Raw genomic sequence first — 17123 nt, forward strand, 5'->3', positions numbered from 1 at the left:
CTCTCCCCAGTACCCTCAGTCAGCAACTGTAGCACAGCAAAAGTGGAGATCCCAGCCCAGCTTCTGCAGAGCTGCAAGGTCACAGCAGCAGCATTTGGGCCTTTGCCTCTTCACACTTCCTGTCCTTGCACAGCCCCCACCTTGTTCAGGCCCATGGTGCTTGCTCATTGCCCCGGAGCGTCTGCCCTTCCCCCAAAGTCCCACCCACACCAGCTTCCCTCCCCCACCCCCACCTTCCAGCTCCCCATGCTCCAAACCTTCTCTCCCTCTGATCTGTGTAATTCCCATTTCTCCAGGGCTCTGCTGCCAGGATTTTACTTAATGAAGGAGCAAGATGTGGGTAGCGTGGGAATGACTGAGAGCCCCATCGGTTACCACTACGGTAATTGCCGCTGTTTGTGGAACGTCTGCTTCTGCCTGGCCTCTGGGTTGGATATGGAGGTAGATGGGGTGCCGTTCTCTGAAGTGAAGAACAGGAGAGAATGGGCTTCCTGTCAAACCAGCTGACCGAGCTGACGTGGGAGAGTCCCATCCCCATCCTTGAGCTCACCCCTAATTTGTGGGGCCCAATGCGAGAAGGAGTACAAACGTGTGGAGTGTGTGGCTGGAGCCGTAGGTTTCCGGGGGTAAGCTGGGAATTGAGGCTGTTTGGAGCCAAATTGCTAGTGGTCTTTAATGTCAATGAAGGAATTCATCCAGTAGGATTTGGGGAGCCAGTGAAGAGGTAAATAGGGTGGTGACATGATCTGACTGGCATCTTAGGAAAATCCCTCCACAAGAACACAGAGAAAGGACCAGAGGGGCTGAGACTGGAAGCAGGCAGACTAGTTAGGAGAGCGTCCTGGCATTCCAGTGAGGAGACATTGCTGCCAGAGCCGAGGCAGCAACAGGAAGATGCAAGGGCGACGATGGATGTGGGAGAAATTTCCAAGGCAGAGAAAGGAGGGCGAGGAAAGAGAATTATGGGGATGGCTCCCTGCCTTGCTGATGTGTGGCTGATATGGTGAGGGACCCAGTCACTGACACAGGTGACCCAGGAGGAGGCTTGGAAGCACCAAGTTGGATATATGGGCCTGAGCCTGGCAGGTCTGGAAGATTTGGGAATCACTAGGAGGAGCAGTTGAGGCAGAGATACAGAAGGCTGGGGCCACTGTCCAGATGAGAGATGCTGGTGGCCTGGACCAGGAATGATGGAGGCAAAATGACCTAAAACAAGAATGGAATTGAGAAACATTGAAGGGGTTAGAACAGGCAGCACTTGGAGATAGCTTGAAGGTGGGTGGTGGGATGGAGGAAAAAAATCAAAGTTGGTTCCCAGTTTTTCTAGACACAGCATCTGAGAGGAGGGTGGTGCAGTCCATGGGACAAGAAGCAGCTTTGGGGGAAGACGACGACTTAATTTGGATTCTTCCCAAAGCAGACCTGAGGCAAGGATTTGGGTGTAAGCCATTCATTTGGGAGGTGATCCCAGGATGGAGTGGGCTGTGAGCCAAGGAAGGGAGGAGAACTGATTAAAGGTGTCTTAATATACTGGTTACTGCTGTGGGTAGCTGGGCCTCAGCCCCCTGGGGACCTGCTGAGATTGTCCCACTGAAACTGATTGAGTGCCGCTCCTGGGGCATTAACTCTCCAACACTTCAGCCTGCCCCGCGTTGGGGGTGGAGAGAGCCCCTTGGAGTGTACAGCTGTCTCAGAGCAGAACAAGCAGGTTGAGCCAGATACCAGTAGCATTTGCTACAGGTGAGAAAAGAGCTTGGATGAGCTGAGTCCCAGGAAGCTGACCCTTCCAGCTGGAGATGTCCCCAAACAGATGTGCAGGTCAGTTGATAGTAGCCATCAAGGACTCCTGGCCTGTGTGCCCTGGAAGGGCAGGTGTCTTCCTATTTGTTTAGAACCCTCAAGGACCATTGATCTGATTGGACCTGGCAGATGAACTTATCTCCAGCCACTGGTGTTGGCTGCAAAGCTGATACTTTAGGACTCAGTTCACTCCCCACAAAATAGTCATCAACTATTTCTACATCCCTAACTTCCCTCTCTCCATATCTAGAGTGCCATTTGTCAACAGTTCCAAGAAGTAGGGCTCATTAAGCAAAGAGGAAACTGGTGGCTGGGGAGAAGATAGGTTCACCCAAGAATAGACTGAAGACTGAAAAACAAGAGAGCCAGGTTGGGGCAGGAGTGCCACTCCACGTCATCAGCAATGCACCGGGGCCTGCGCAGAGGGCAGCGAGCGCAATGAGCCACGGACAAGTGGTCAGTGTGGGTGTCACGTTCCTGGTCCCCACCTCTCCTCTTGGCCACAGAACACAGGCAGGCCATTAAATGAATCCACCTTAACAATGGGATAATATGTCTGGCCCAGCACTATCCAATAGAAATAGGATGTGAGCCACAGCATAACTGTAAATATCCTAGTAGCCACATTAAAAAAAGTAAAAAGAAACAAGTGCAATTAATTTCATTAACGTATTTTATCCAACTCAATATATCCAAAATAGTATCATTTCAACATGTAATCAATATAAAAAATTATGAATGAGTTATTTTACATTTTGGGGGGCGGGTACTAAGTCTTCAAAGGCCATTGTGTATTTTCCACTTATAGCACATCTTGATCTGGATGATCATGAGAGCTACATGAGAGCTCACTGGCCACATGTAGCTGGTGGCCACATGTGGGAGGCTGGGGGCTTCGCCTGTCTACCGTAGAGGACCATGGAGAGGAGCCAGCTCCACCCTGGCCCATCTCTCCTGGTGCATCTCTTCATTGTAAGCTCCAATCTGCATAGTAGTCGTCATAAGATAATTACAACAGTTGAGAATTAACACTGTGGTGAGGGTTTTGTAGACAAAATCTTATTTGAGCCTCACGCCTACCCTGTGAGTGGTATTAGTGCCCCTATATTATAGGTGAGACTGTTCGGGCACGGAGAGGTTAAGCAACTTGCCTGTGGTCATATTTTCCATTTGTGGTGACCTCAGGATTGGAAAGCAAATCCCTCTGATCCGAGGCCTTGTGCTTAGCCATGAGCATACTGCCAGTCTCAGGAGTCGCTCTTTTTCACCTCAGGGTCTTTGCACATGCCGTTCCCTCTGCCTGCATTGCCCACCGTCTCCCTGCCAGGCTCACTCCCACTCCTTCAGGTCATGGTTTGGACTATGCCTCCTCCAAGAAGCATTCCCCATGCACATCTTTCCTGTGTTGGGCAGGGTGAGTCTCCCTGGGGTCCCCACAGTCCCTTCTTCCCTGCAGTAGTGTCCATCATGCTGTGCGTAGTTGCTTATTTACCTGTCTGTTCCTCTCCTTGGTAGAAGTCTGTCTGACCCCTCGCAGTCCTCCCAGCACCTAGCATAGTAGCCGGCACATAGGGGGGACCCAGGCATATTTGTCACATGCTGTTAATGAATCTAAGAGAGTGCTTGACTGAAGAGATCCACAATTCACCACCACTGTTGTTTTCATTTCAGATGTTCCCCAGATGAGGAAGCTGAGAAACGGGCATTTTGATTGATACGTGTGACAGTCCCAGTTGGCAGCCATCCCCCTGCTTCCTGGCTAGCAGAGCCCTCATTTTGTTCAGGTAACTAGCCCTCAGGAAAGGTGACCCTATTCTTAGCTCAGCCATGGGAAACCTAATCCTGTTGCTGGTGATTTGCTCAGTAGTGGGCATGGGACATGAAGGAGGTCAGTGGGGCTGGGGTCCAGGTGCTTCTAGAAAAGGTCTCCTTGATCTTAGGAAAGAGATGCAGAGAGAGGGATGGTTTCTTCCTTGGATGTTGGTGTGTCTGGGTGTGACCTCCAGGCCTGTGGCAGCCATCCTGTGATCAAGAGGTGATCTGGTTTGAGGACACACCTGACAGGTAATGAGGACAGCAGAGTCAAAGATGGAAAGGACTGGAGTCCTTGATGATGTCCTTGAGGTGCTGAATTAACCAGCCCTGGAGCCACCTTAACATGGGCTTCTCATTAGAGGGAGAATACATTTTCTTATTACATAGCCACATGAGTTGGGGTTTTCTATTACTGTTAGCCATGGAGAAGCTAGACAGTCTGAGACGGCTTAGAGAATAGAGCAGGGACATGAGCTCAGCTCTGCCACTGAGGGGCCTAGGACATCCTTTGTACACAACTCAGATGCCACTTCTCCACAAAGCCTTCTTAGAGGCCCTGCCAGGAAGAAATATTCCTCCCTCCTCTGGGCTCCTCTGTCTGGGTGTCCCTACGATCCCTGCATGCGTCTTCTCTCCTGGCTGCTTGTGAACTGTCTGAGAACAGAAACTATGTGTTGGTCATTTCTGCGTCCCCACACTTGTACCTTGCATATAGTAGGCACTGGGAAAGTGATTAGGAAATAAATGGATGGATGGGTAAATTGATGTTCATGTTACTCCTTCCTAACTCATAAGAGAAAAGGCATTTCCCCTAAGCATTCCACCTGACCGACAGATGAGTGAATCGTTTCCCTGCTCTGGGGCTCAGCTTCTTCATCTGTAAATGGGAAGGTTTTTATATCACAAGCTCAAAAAAATGTACTGACTTGATAGCATTTTATATGAAGGGCTACTGTGTGCAGGGCTGCAACATACAGGAAGGAATTAGACACATTCCCTTCTGTTGAGATGCTCAGGGTTCAGGGTGGAGATCCTTTACCTTGAAGGGGGAAATAGACTCTTTTGAGGCCCTTGTCTCAGAAACATTCTCCTGCCATCATAATTCTGTGTGCAGTTTGAGGGGCTCCATCAAAAGGCATCCAGAGGCCCACTTCTAGAGGTCAGACAATGGAAGAATGCCATCTTTCTCAGAGGAGCCCTGTCTCGAAAGGGAAGCAGAGCGTGAATAATCCGATCCCCCTTCGGTTGGAGAGGCACTGGCCGAGGCGAGCCCTGACAATGCACAGGAGGATTCAACTCTGCCTGGGCCCTGCTTGCTTGTGCAGGAGTTTGCCAGGTGCCCAGACAGAGGAAGCCCTCCTATAGGACAGTATGTGCACAGGCTCCAAAGGTGTGAAAGGGCACCGGGTACTATGGGATGGTGAGTAATTGTGTGGCTAGAACAAAGTAGGGAAATGAGACTGGGGAGGTGGTAGAGTGCAGGAGTGGTTATGGGATGGTGAGTAATTGTGTGGCTAGAACAAAGTAGGGAAATGAGACTGGGGAGGTGGTAGAGTGCAGGGGTGGTGGTGCAGAGAAAAGCATGTAGGAGAGGAGCCACGAAGAAGTCACTGTATGTACAGGATACTTTGGGGGTGGTGGTGTGGGAGTGGGGATCAGAGCAGCAGATTTCAAGCATGGGGTTTCAAGAAACATGCTGAAAAATCAGCACACCCTCAGACTCAGTTGGAAAAGAGCTATCTGTACATTCAAAGTGTCACCATGGCTGTCACTACCCCCCTGAGGGGGACCTTCCTGTGAGGACAGCAATTCTGTCTGGGCCTTGTCCTGTGCCTCCTGAGCTGCTCACATGTAGCCTGTCCAGCTTGGAAAAAACGAAAGCAGAGACCTTCCCATATGGCAGCTCTTAACTCATGTCCTTGTACCCTACCTCCAGAGGCAGTTGTTAGCATTTCAGGAAGTCAAAGAAAATCAGGAAGTCAAAGGCTTGGCTTGCCGTCCCCCCTCATGCTGGGCAGGCCAGGCACTGACAGAGCAGGACGCCTTAGAATAATAATTCACAAGCAGGGAAAATGGATTCTTCCTGAATGCATGCAGTTTTGTGGTAGAGAAAATTATTTCATGGCAGGAAAGATTAAAAGGAGCCTTTGTTTGGGAATCACTTAACTAGATAATTTCTTTTTTTTTCTTTTTTTTTTTTTTCTTTTTCGTGACCGGCACTCAGCCAGTGAGTGTACCGGCCATTCCTATATAGGACCCGAACCCGCGGCCGCTGGGAGCGTCGCCTGCGCTCCCAGCGCAGCACCCTCCCGAGTGCGCCACAGGCTCGGCCCTTAACTAGATAATTTCTAAGGCTTCTTCTAGCTTTTAATGTCCCGACCCTAAATGATATTGGCCTCCTGCCTCTCCATTCTCTTCCATCCCCTTCCCGAGCTATTCTTTTTACTTTTCTTTTCTTTTTGTTTTAAATAAAGATTAATTTTTTTAGAACAGTTTTAGGCTCATAGCAAAATTAAGCAGAAGACACAGAGAGTTCCCATATATCCCTTGCCCCTCCCCACAGCCTCCCCCACTGTCAATATCCCCACACACCCCCCCCCCCAGAGTGGCTCATTTGTTACAACTGAAGAACCTACACTGATACATCATTATCACCCAAAGTCCATAGTTAACATGAGGGCTAACCCTAGCCTAGTTGTACATTCTGTGGGTTTGGACAAATGTTTAATGACATGTGCTCACCGTTATAGTGTCATACAGAGTAGTTTCACTGCCCTAAAAATCCTCTGTGCTCTGTCGACTCATTTCTCCCTCTCCTCTAATCCCTGGCAACCAGTGAACTTTTCACTGTCTCCATAGTTTTCCCTTTTCCAGAATGTCATAAAGTTGGAATCATATAGTATGTAGCCTTCCCAGATTGGCTTCTTTCACTTAGTAATAAGCATTTAAGTTTCTTCCTTGTCTGTTCATGGCTTCATTTCTTTTTAGAGCTGAATAGTATTCCATTGCCTGCATATACCACAGTTTATTTATCCATTCACCTACTAAAGAACAACTTGGCTGCTTCCAAGTCTTTGAAATTATGAATAATGCTGCTATAAACATCTGTGTGCATGTTTTTGTATGGTCCTAAGTTTACAGCTCCTTGGGTAAATACCAAGTAGTGCAGTTGCTAGACTGTATAGTAAGAGTATGTTTAGTTTTGTAAGAAACTGCCAGACTGTCTTCCAAAGTGGCTGTATCATTTTGCATTCTCACCAACAGTGAATGAGAGAGTTCCTGTTCCTCCATATCCTCACCAGCATTTGGTGTTGTCAGTGTACTGGATTTTGGCCATTCTAATAGGCGTGTAGTGATATCTCATGTTGTTTTAATTTTCATTTCCACGATGACAAATGATATGAAGCATCTTTTCATATGCTTGTTTGCCATCTGTATATCTTCTTTGGTGAGGTGTCTGTTAAAGTCTTTGGCCCATTTTATAATTAGGTTGTTTGTTTTCTTATTGTTGAGTTTTGAGAGTTCTTTGTATCTTTTGGGTAAACAGCCCTTTATCAGATATGTCTTCTGTGAATATTTTCTCCCATTCTGTGGCTTTTCTTTTCATTACAGTGTCTATCACAGAGCAGAAATTGCTAACGTTAATGAATCCCAGCTTATCAATGATTTCTTTAATGGATCATGCCTTTGGTGTTATATCTAAAAGTCATTCCCAAACCTAGGGTCATCTAGGTTTCTCCTGTTATCTTCTAGGAGTTTTATAGTTTTGCATTTTACAGTTAGGCCTATGACTCATCTTGAGTTAATTCATATGAATGATGTAAGGTCTGTGTCTAGATTTACTTTTTTGCAAGTGGATGTCCGCTTGTTCCAACATCAATTGTGGAAAAGAATATCTTTTCTCTGTATTGACTTTTCTCCTTTGTCAAATATCAGTTGACTATATTTACAAAGTGATGGAGTTTGGATGTGTTGTCCCCACTAAAATTCATGTGGAAATTTGATCCCCAATGTGGCAGTGTTGGGAGTTGAGTCATGGGGCGGATCCCTCATGAATGGATTAATGCTCTTCCTAGGTGGGGAGATTAATGAATGAGTTCTCACTCTATTAGTTCCCGTGAGAGTTGGTTGTTTAAAAAGACCTGGCACCTCCCCCCTCTCTCTCTTGCTTCCTCTCTCCATGTGATCTTCTGGTACCCGCCGGCTGCCTGCCACTTTCCACCATGAGTAGAAGCAGCCTGAGGCCCATGCCAGATGCAGCTGTCCCAGAATCATAAGCCAAATAAACCTCTGTTCTTTATAAATTACCCAGTTTCAGGTGTTCTGTGATAGCAACACAAAATGGACGAATACACAAAGGGTCTTCAAAAAGTTCATGGAATTATTAGAATTATCTTTTAATTATATTTTTCCACAAACTTTTTGAAGTAATGTCCTATGTGGATCTACCTCTGGGCTCTCTATTCTGTTCCATTGATCTATTTATTCTTTTGCCAGTACCACACTGTCTTGATTCTGGGAACTTTAATTGGATAATGTCTTGAAGTTGGGTAGTGTCAGTCCAAATTTGTACTGCTCCTTCAATATTGTGTTGGCTGTTCTGGGTCTTTTGTCTCTTCATATAAACATTAGAATCAGTTTGATTATATCATAAAATAACTTGCTGAGATTTTCGTTGGGGTTGCATTAAATCTATAAATCAATCTGGGAAGATCTGACATCCTGATAATATGAGTTTTCTTATCCATGAACATGGAATTGCATTGGCTAGGACCCAAGCTGTCTTTTGAGCCAGCTACACTCCTGATTCTAACTCTTCCTTAATCAAAAGAAGGGAGATTGCCCTTAAAATACCTACTGTGTGCCAAAAATTGTTATGATGCCCACTTTACATTCGCTGTGTGTATCAGTCTGCTTCGGTTGCTTATAACAGAATACCTGAAACTGGGTAATTTAAAAAGAAATGAAATTTATTTCTTACAGTTTTGGAGGCTGGGAAGTCCAAGGTCAGGCCCAAGGAACATATCTGATGAGGGCTTTCTTCTGTGTGGGGACTCCCCATAGGACCCTGTGGCGACCATGGTATCTCATGGCGAGAATGGGCTGAGCAAGAGAGAGCTCACCTTCTCACTTGCTCTCCTTTTAAAGCCGTCAGAACCATGCCCTTTACTCCATGAATGGATCAATCCATTCACAAGGGCACGTTCCTCATAGTCTAATAACCTCTTAAGGGCCCCACCTTTCAAATACTATGATTGGATTTCCCACCCTTTTAACACTGCAACAGTGGAGGGTCAAGTTTCCAAGACGTCAACTTTTGGGGGACACATTTGACCCATAGCACTGCGGCACAGTGAGATGTGCATATCCATCCATTAAACAAATATGAATTGAGGACCTACTATCTGATAAGCCCTGACCCAGGAGCTAGAAATACAACAGATAATATAATAGAAGAATGTCCTATACTCATGGAGCTTACTGTGCAGTGGGAGAGAGAGGGACACCAATTAAATAATCCCATAGATAAATGATGTTAGGAGAGTTTAGTCTGGAGCTAGGTAAGGCTTCCTGGAGGAGGTGCTGTTTGAGCTGAGATTGGAAGGACAAGCAGGTATTAACCAGGCATAGAGACAGAGGCCATGTGTTCCAGGTAGAGGGAGCAGCACTTGCAAAGCCCTTGAGATAGGAAGGAGCTTAGAGCCTTCTGAGGTCTCAGAAGTGTGTACAGCCAGGGTGTGGAGGGCAGGATGAAATAAGATGATGCTCACTGAATCACTGAGGAGGAGGCCAGGATCAGCTCTGCATGACTTTGAGTGCATAAAGGGAGAGCAGGAGAAAGAGAGCAAACTAGAAGCCAGGTCCTGTGCCAGGTGCTGTCAAACATGTGATCTCATTTGATCCCACAGCCACCCAATGGTAAATGTTATCACCATCCCCATTTTAAACAAAAGAAAACAGAAGTTCAGAGAAGGTTGGCTATCGCGCTGGTCAGAGGCAGGGCCAGGCTCCCCACCTTCACCTGATTGCAAAGTCCAGGCTCCACTCAGCTCAGGAGCCTGAATACACCAGCTGTGATCCCTGCTGTCTAGCTCCTTGACCTTCCACTTTCAGATGCGAGATTTCCTGCAGGCTCCCTTCAGCCCCATGTTTTTGGCTTCTGGCCTGTGTCTGCAGCATCCTTGTTTGGAATCAGAGAGAGAAACTTGGGGTCTGGTAATTGTATTCGATTAAGCCTAATTAAAATGCAAATGTGCACAGTTAATATGGAAGGCAGTTTGGAGGTGATTTCGCCAGTGACACAGGACTGTCATCAGTGCCTCTCTTCTCGGTGGGTCTGTCCTCAGACATGGGAAAGGTATGTGCTGCCACCCACCAGGCTGCATCTGGCCAGGTTTTCAGGGGGAAATTCTTCCTGGTGGAGAAGGACAACCCACTCCTGCTAGAACACATTGTGCAGAAACTAATCAGATCGTGTGGTCCTGATGTGGGGATCACCCAGCTCTGGACCCCTTGGTCCCCACCTGTGGTCTCTGCCCTGCCCTGGCCCCTGGATGTGGGACAGGAGGGCCTGAAGTAGTTCTCTAGAACCAGACTTCCTGGGTTCAAATCTGGCTCCACTACTCACCAGCTGTGTGTCCTTGGACAAGTTTCTTAACCTCTCTGGGCTTCAGTTTCCTCCTCTATGAGGTGGGATAATAACAGCATCACCTGAGAAAGTTGCTATGAGGATAAAATGAGATAATGCATGTAAAGCAATTAGCAAGCACCCAGCACATGAATGGTGGACATTTTCATTAGCTTTGCTGGTCCCCCATGTTCTATGTGGGCAAGAGTTCTGTCCCCCAAGCCCCAGGCTCACAGATTTCCTTTCCTTGCTACCAGAGGTCTACCATTTGGAGTTGGACCTTCCTCAGGTCCTGAGTGTCCTGTCCCTGTGATCCGTGTGGCTATGAAGCTGGGATACAGCCAGTAGCTGATCTTTTGCATGGATTGCCACCTGTTGGTTGGCTGTTTTCACATCTTCAGATACCAAAGTTGCTGGCCTGGACTTCCTTCCAACATCTGAACCAACTTTCTCATTCCTCCTCCACCTCAGTGCCCAGTTTTGTTTCTAAGTAAATTTCTTAAGTGACATTATTATAGCTAATGTTAGTAGAGTGTTCACAGTGTCAAGTGCTTTATCTATAATTATGTAATTTCATCCTCACAACAATTTACAGATGCAGAAACTGATGTTCAGAGAGGAAGAGTGACTTGCTTGGGGTCACATAGCTGGTAAGGGGTGGAGCTAGAACTCAAACCATGTCTGTCTGACTCCCAAACTCATTTTTAAGCCCCCTAGTCAACCTACTCTGCAATTTCCAGGTGCCTGCTGGGTGCCAGGCCCCGTGCCCAGCACATGGGGCATAGGAGATGCAGAGACCACACGAGGAGCACACTGACCTGCAGGAAGGGACAGATAATGACAGAGCAGATGGAAGTACTGTGGTTGGGGAACCTGGGTAAGAGGTGTGTGGGGGATCACTAGGCAGGGCCTTTGTCTTCACAGAGAGGAATCAAGGAAGGAAGGAACCACAGAGGAGAGCACAGCAGGTGCAGTGGCATGGAGGTGTGAGATATTTGGGTGTATGGAAGTTGGGGGGCTGCGGGTTGACAGTAGGCAGGGAGTGGCAATGGGAGGGGAAGGTGGGAAAGGTAGGCAAAGGCCAGATCATGCTGAGCCTTGAAGGCCAGACTTAGGCAGAACTTACTAGAGGTTTAGAGTGGTGGGTTCTAGAATCAGACAGACCTGGATGGAGTGTGAGCTCCTCCACTTACTTGCTGTATGATCTTGAACAAGGCCCTTTACCTCTCTGAGTGTTAGTTTCTTCATTGATAAAATGGGAAAGGGGCAATATGAAAAAAATTGAAAAAAGTCACTTGAAATCTTCTACCAAAGTAAAAACCACTGTGAACATTTCAGGGGGCATTTTCATTAGACTTTTCTACAAACATATACACTCATACAATTTTACAGAAATATGATTACATACTGTTTTTTAACCTTCTTAATTTGACAAACTATCATGGCATTTTCCCATGTCAATAGAGGAAGCCACATTGTTATTAATATCTGCATACCAAGTCAGTGTTGTTATGTGCCAATATTTAATCAGTCCCATAATAACTGATGTTTAAATTGTTTCCACTTTCCCAATAATATAAACACTGTGGTGAACATCTTTTTGTACTCTGTGGCATGAAGGAGTCTCAGAAGTAGAATTGCTGAGCTAAGGGATAAGTACTTTTGAAGTCTTTGATTACTCAGAGTCTTACAGGTCATCAAACCGCCCTCCTGGGGGAAGGCCATAATTTACATCACCCCAGCTGTGAGATGCCAGTTTCCCTCACCCTCACCTGCCTTGTATTGCCCATGTAAATGCTAAAATTTAAAAAAAGCCCAATTAGGAAATACTTATTAACAGAGATCTTTGGAAATTACTTTGTGAAAGAATTTTTAATTGCCTAGAGATTTCTGACCTTTTCTTTGTATATTTGGTATGATAATAAAATTGATTCTGGTTTGTGTGATGGAGTTAAATGTGTTAGTAGTTTACATAGTTGCATACCATCTCAGTGTTACATGCCAGTATTTAACCAATCCTGTAATGACTGATGTCTAACTTGTTTCCAGTTTCCCAGTAATATCAACAACATTGTGGTGAACATCTTTCTGTACTCTGTGGGATGAAGGATTCTCAGAAGTAGAATTGCTGAATTGTGTTTACTTTGTGCCAGGCTCTGTGTTAGGTAATCGCTCCTTATGAACTACTAATGTATTCGTCCAATAGCCCTATAAGTTCCAGAATCTCTACTATCTTAGTGAGTTCAGACTGCTATAACAAAATACCATAGACTGGGCGGCTCAAACAACAGATATTTATTTCTCACAGTTCTGGAAGTTGGAAGTCCGAGATCAGGGTGCCAGCCTGGTCAGGTTCTGGTGAGGACCCTCTTCCTGGCTTTCAGATGGCTGCCTTCTTGCTGTGTCCTCACATGGCGGAGAGAGGAAGCTTTGGTGACTTTTTCTTTTCTTACAAGGGCACTAATCACATCATGGGGACCTCACCCTCATGACTTTATCTAAACCTAATTACCTCCGAAAGGCCTAACCTCCTAATACTATCACATTGAGTGTTAGGGCTACAACATATGAATTTTGGGGAGACATAAACATTCAGTCCATAACATCTACCATTAGGACAAGTCTGAGAACCAGTGAGCTGGATCATTGCTTTGGATGTGAGTCTCATCTCTCCAGTGGTAGCCAGGAGGCCCAGTTGTTTATTGAGTGTTTCCTTTGTGCCAGGCTCTGTTAGGCAAGCACTCCTTATGTGTGTCAGCTCACTGGGTCATTACAATGTCCCCATGGTGAGAATTACTAGCTTAATTTTACAGAGGAGGAAACTGGGGCTCAGCTAGTAAGCAGAGCTCAGATTTGGAAGCTCATTACAACTCTTTGTCATCCTCACTCTGCTGCACTGCGCAACTAGACCATGAATTTCTGGAGGGTAGGGCTGTATTAGTCAGGGCTCTCCAGAGAGACAGAACCAATAGGATGTATGTGTAAATATAGGTGTATTAGTCCATTTTGTGTTCCTATAACAGAATACCTGAGACTGGGTAATTTATAAAGAACAGAGGTTTATTTGGCTTACAATTCTGTGACAGCTGCTTCTGGTGCAGGCCTCAGGCTGCTTCTACTCATGGTGGAAAGTGGCAGGCAGCCAGTGGGTACAAGCAGATCACATGGCGAGAGGAAGCAAGAGAGAGAGAGAGGAAGTGCCAGGGTCTTTTCAACAACCAGCTCTTGCAAGAACTAAGAAAGTGAGAACTCACTCACTACCCCCACCCCCCAGGGAGAGCATTAATCTATTCATGAGGGATCCACCTGCGTGACTCAAACAGCTCCCAACAACAAAGCCACATTGGATATCAGATTTCTACGTGAGTTTAGGGGTAACAACACGTCCAAACTCTATCAATATGAGAGGGGATTTATTAGGGGAATTGGCTCACGTGATTGTGAAGGCTGAGGAGTCCCATGATAGGCCATCTGCAAACTGGTTGCTGGTAGTGTGGCTCAATCCAAGTCCAGAAGCCTCAGAACAAGGGAAACCGATGGTGTGATTCTCAGCCAGAGGCCAAAGGCCAGAGAGCTGAAGGTGCCACTGGTGTAAGTTCCGGAAACCAAAGGCTGAAGAGTCTCGAGTGCTGATGTCTACAGACCGGAGAGAAGGATGTATCCCAGCTCTAGTGGAAATGGGGCAAGAGGTTTTGCCTTTCCTTGTGTTGTTTTGCTCTCTCTGGGCCCCCAGTGGATTGGATCGTATCCGCCCATATTGAGGGTGGATCTTTCCCACCCAGTCCACTCAGGCTCACACGCTGATCTCTTCTGGAAACACCCTTGTAGACACACACGGAAAAATAATGCTTTACCATGTTTCTATGTATTCCTTAGCCTAGTCATGTTGACACCTAAAATTAACCATCACAAGTCAACCCCTTGTCCACTTGGTGTCCATACTTACCTCCTTAAACCAAATGTAGTCTTCAAATGGGACAGTAACAGTGTAATAGTTCCACCTAACATGATGCAGCCATCCAGGTACAACAGAAACACGTTAATCCCTTTCCCAGAAGGGGAGGAAAGTCCCTAGGTGATGTTTTCTCTCCCCTGATAACTCATGACTTAAATACAAATACTATCATGTAAAGTTAACCGTATTTAAATACTGATATAAAATCAATAAGTCTTATCTTACATGGTAAGAATAAGAGGAACAAAGCCGAAATAATTGCTTAATATATGTACGATGTATATGTATACATATATATACACGCATAACATACGGAAGTATTCTTAAAATGAGGACAGGGGCCTTGTCTTGCTTGCCTCTGGATGCTACTCCAGTCTCAACACAAGGCAAATAGCATCCAATTCAGTTGTTGTGGGATAGGGTGAAGACCTTAGGAGTAGATGACTTGGGTGTGAATTCCACTTCTGCCCCTTACTGGCTGTGTGACTGTCTTTGGTTTTCCCATCTCTTACATGGGGTTAATAATCCTTACCTTGCAAAACCACCTTGAGGATAAAATGAGAAGGTGTATTCACCTAAGACATCATAAGCACTAAATAAAAGAAGCGGTTGTTATTTTTTAGTATATTCCGTTAGTCCCCAAAGACCCCTGGATCCGTGAATATGACATCATGGAGTTAGAGATGGCTCCAGGACCCTTAGCACAATATCATTCATTCTTTCAGCAAATATCAGTTGAGTGCCTCTTATGTGCCAAGCATCAAAATATAGAGGTAAACAAGACAAGATCCCAATTCCCAAAGAACTTACTACTATAGGGGGATTGAGACACAATAAAGGAGCAAGCAAATAAGTCTATTCATTATTCAAGTAATAATGGGTGCTATGATGAAAAATAAAGCAGGTAAGAGGTTAGAAATAGGCTGGCTGGTTAGCTCATTTGGTTAGAGCATGGTGCTGGTAACACCAAGGTTCAGGGTTCAATCCCTGTACTGGCCAGCTGCCAAAAAAAAAAAGGATATTAGAAACAACAAGAGAGGTTTAGGAAGGACAATTACTTAGAGCGAATAGGCAGGGAAGGTGGCCTCTGCGCAGAGATTTGAATGAGTTGGAGGGCACTATGGGAAGATTTTAATTAGCAATGTTGGTGCCTAAAGCAAGCAGCAGACAGGGCTCTCAAACCAACTTTGTAACTCATGAGGTGGGGGTGCTGTGGGCACTACATCTGCTGGCCCCATATACCAGTGAATTATGATAATAATAATAATAGATACTGAGCTCTTTTGTTTCCAGCTGCTAAGGAAAACCTACAGTCAACATATAAATTTAACAAATCAAAAAATGAAACAGTATTTCATAAACACAGTTAGGTGTTTGTGTTACCTTTCATTATCAGGGCCTTAGGCAAGGCCTGATACCCTCTCCAGCTTTGGCTGTATCCAGGGCAGCACGAGTGCTTGGGCCTTGCTAGGGTATGGCCCAGAGAGCAAACCCTGGGCAGAGTCACATAGGGGGCAGAGTCAGGATGATAAACAAAGAGGGTTGGGATGGCCAGTGGCAAGGACTGGGCATTCAAGATTCTCTGCCCTCTGATTTGCCCAGGAGAGTTGCCACCCCTGCCAGGAGCTGAACCATGCCTCTCTGTGGTCTGAAAGAGGACTTGGGGCCACTTCATCCTGTTAGCATAGATGTAGAACAATTGGGCTATGGGGGTTGCTCCCATGGTTTTAGGAAGTATTTCTCAGACTGCCTATATCAAAATCATCTGGGACTACTTATTAAAAATACAGCTTCCGGGCCTTATTCCAAACCTCCTGAATCAGACTTCCTGAAATCTGCATTTTAACAAGCTCCTTAGGTGATTCTTATGAGAATGAGCTCCTTAGGTGATTCTCTAAAGTTTGAGAATAGCTGGCTGGTAGGGGCAGCTGATCAGAAGAATTTTTGCAATCAGGATCGTCCTCGGAAATCCAGGGCATGTGCTTGCTGTCCTGCCGTCAGATGGCACTTCAGTGTCAGGTGGGCAGGGGCTGGACACATCCCCAGATTTGTATTTTTGCCTCTGGGGGAATTGCAGCAGGAATAAAAGGCATGAATTTCAGAAGCTGGTTTGTGTCCTGCTGTGAGGCGGTGTGTGTGAAAAGGCTCTGCTTTCCTTCCAATAAGAAGCAAAAAGAAAAAACTTTATATATATATGTATTCTGTAGGCAAATGTGTCACTTTCACATGGATTCTTTTCTAGCCTGGACACAATTTTATTTCTCTCTGGTGAGTCATTGCAGATGTTCCCTTTTTCTCTCTGCCTCTTGTTAGCAGAGGACATACTGTATCTCATTGAAAGGATGGGTCCTCCCTAGGGACAGGCCTGGGAAATGTATGCTTTGCAAGTCCAGTTAGAGGACCTGCTGAGGCCATCACAGAACCCCACCCAGTCCTTTGCTGTGGAGGTCACAGACTCCTGCCAAATAAAGGGGATGGTCATTTCCCCCTTAATAATTAGCCATTCTTGATAGCACAAATCTTGCCCTCTCTTGGATTGTTTTTTAGAATGTCTGGCCTCCATCCTGCTGGTTTTACTGAGAAAAAGTCCCCAAGTACCTTTTGACAGTTATTCATGTAATCACTCAGTAGTACAGCATAGCAATGAAGAGCATACGTTCTGGGAGTCATTCTCCAGTGACTCCCCATCTCGCTCTCAAAGTCAAAACCAAAGTCCCTACTGTCCCGACCCGTGGGATATTCAATGCAGACCCTGGAGGGGGGAGTGGGAATTACATGGGACAAGAGACGAGAGAGATGGAGACAAGACAGTATTCTGATCAAGTCTCGTTTATTAACCAGAAGGTCACAGCTTATATAGCCAGCAGGAGGGACTCAGCAGATAAGGAAGTGAGCAGCAGATGGTTTACTGAGAAAACCGTAGGG

The 17123-nt window shown here is 45.9% G+C and overlaps 1 protein-coding gene across 7 annotated transcripts in view; it reads left to right on the top strand.

Moving 5' to 3' along the window:
* The window catches only part of HRH1 (histamine receptor H1), a 107361-nt gene that overhangs the window by 41890 nt on the left and 48348 nt on the right, over positions 1 to 17123 (top strand). For 4 of the 7 annotated variants that reach the window (XM_063114457.1, XM_063114459.1, XM_063114458.1 and 1 more), the window contains 2 exons: positions 297 to 382; positions 3472 to 3584. Coding sequence is in view for 1 of the 7 variants with exons in the window: in XM_063114456.1 (XP_062970526.1) it covers positions 11081 to 11120 (40 nt within the window). In the remaining 6 variants the exon portion in view is untranslated. Of the gene's footprint in view, positions 1 to 296; positions 383 to 3073; positions 3215 to 3471; positions 3585 to 11051; positions 11121 to 17123 lie in introns of those variants that run through there. The other 3 variants (XM_063114461.1, XM_063114462.1, XM_063114456.1) reach the window with 3 other exon arrangements.

The sequence above is a fragment of the Cynocephalus volans genome, chromosome 11, assembly GCF_027409185.1.
Source record: "Cynocephalus volans isolate mCynVol1 chromosome 11, mCynVol1.pri, whole genome shotgun sequence".
NCBI lineage: Eukaryota > Metazoa > Chordata > Mammalia > Dermoptera > Cynocephalidae > Cynocephalus > Cynocephalus volans.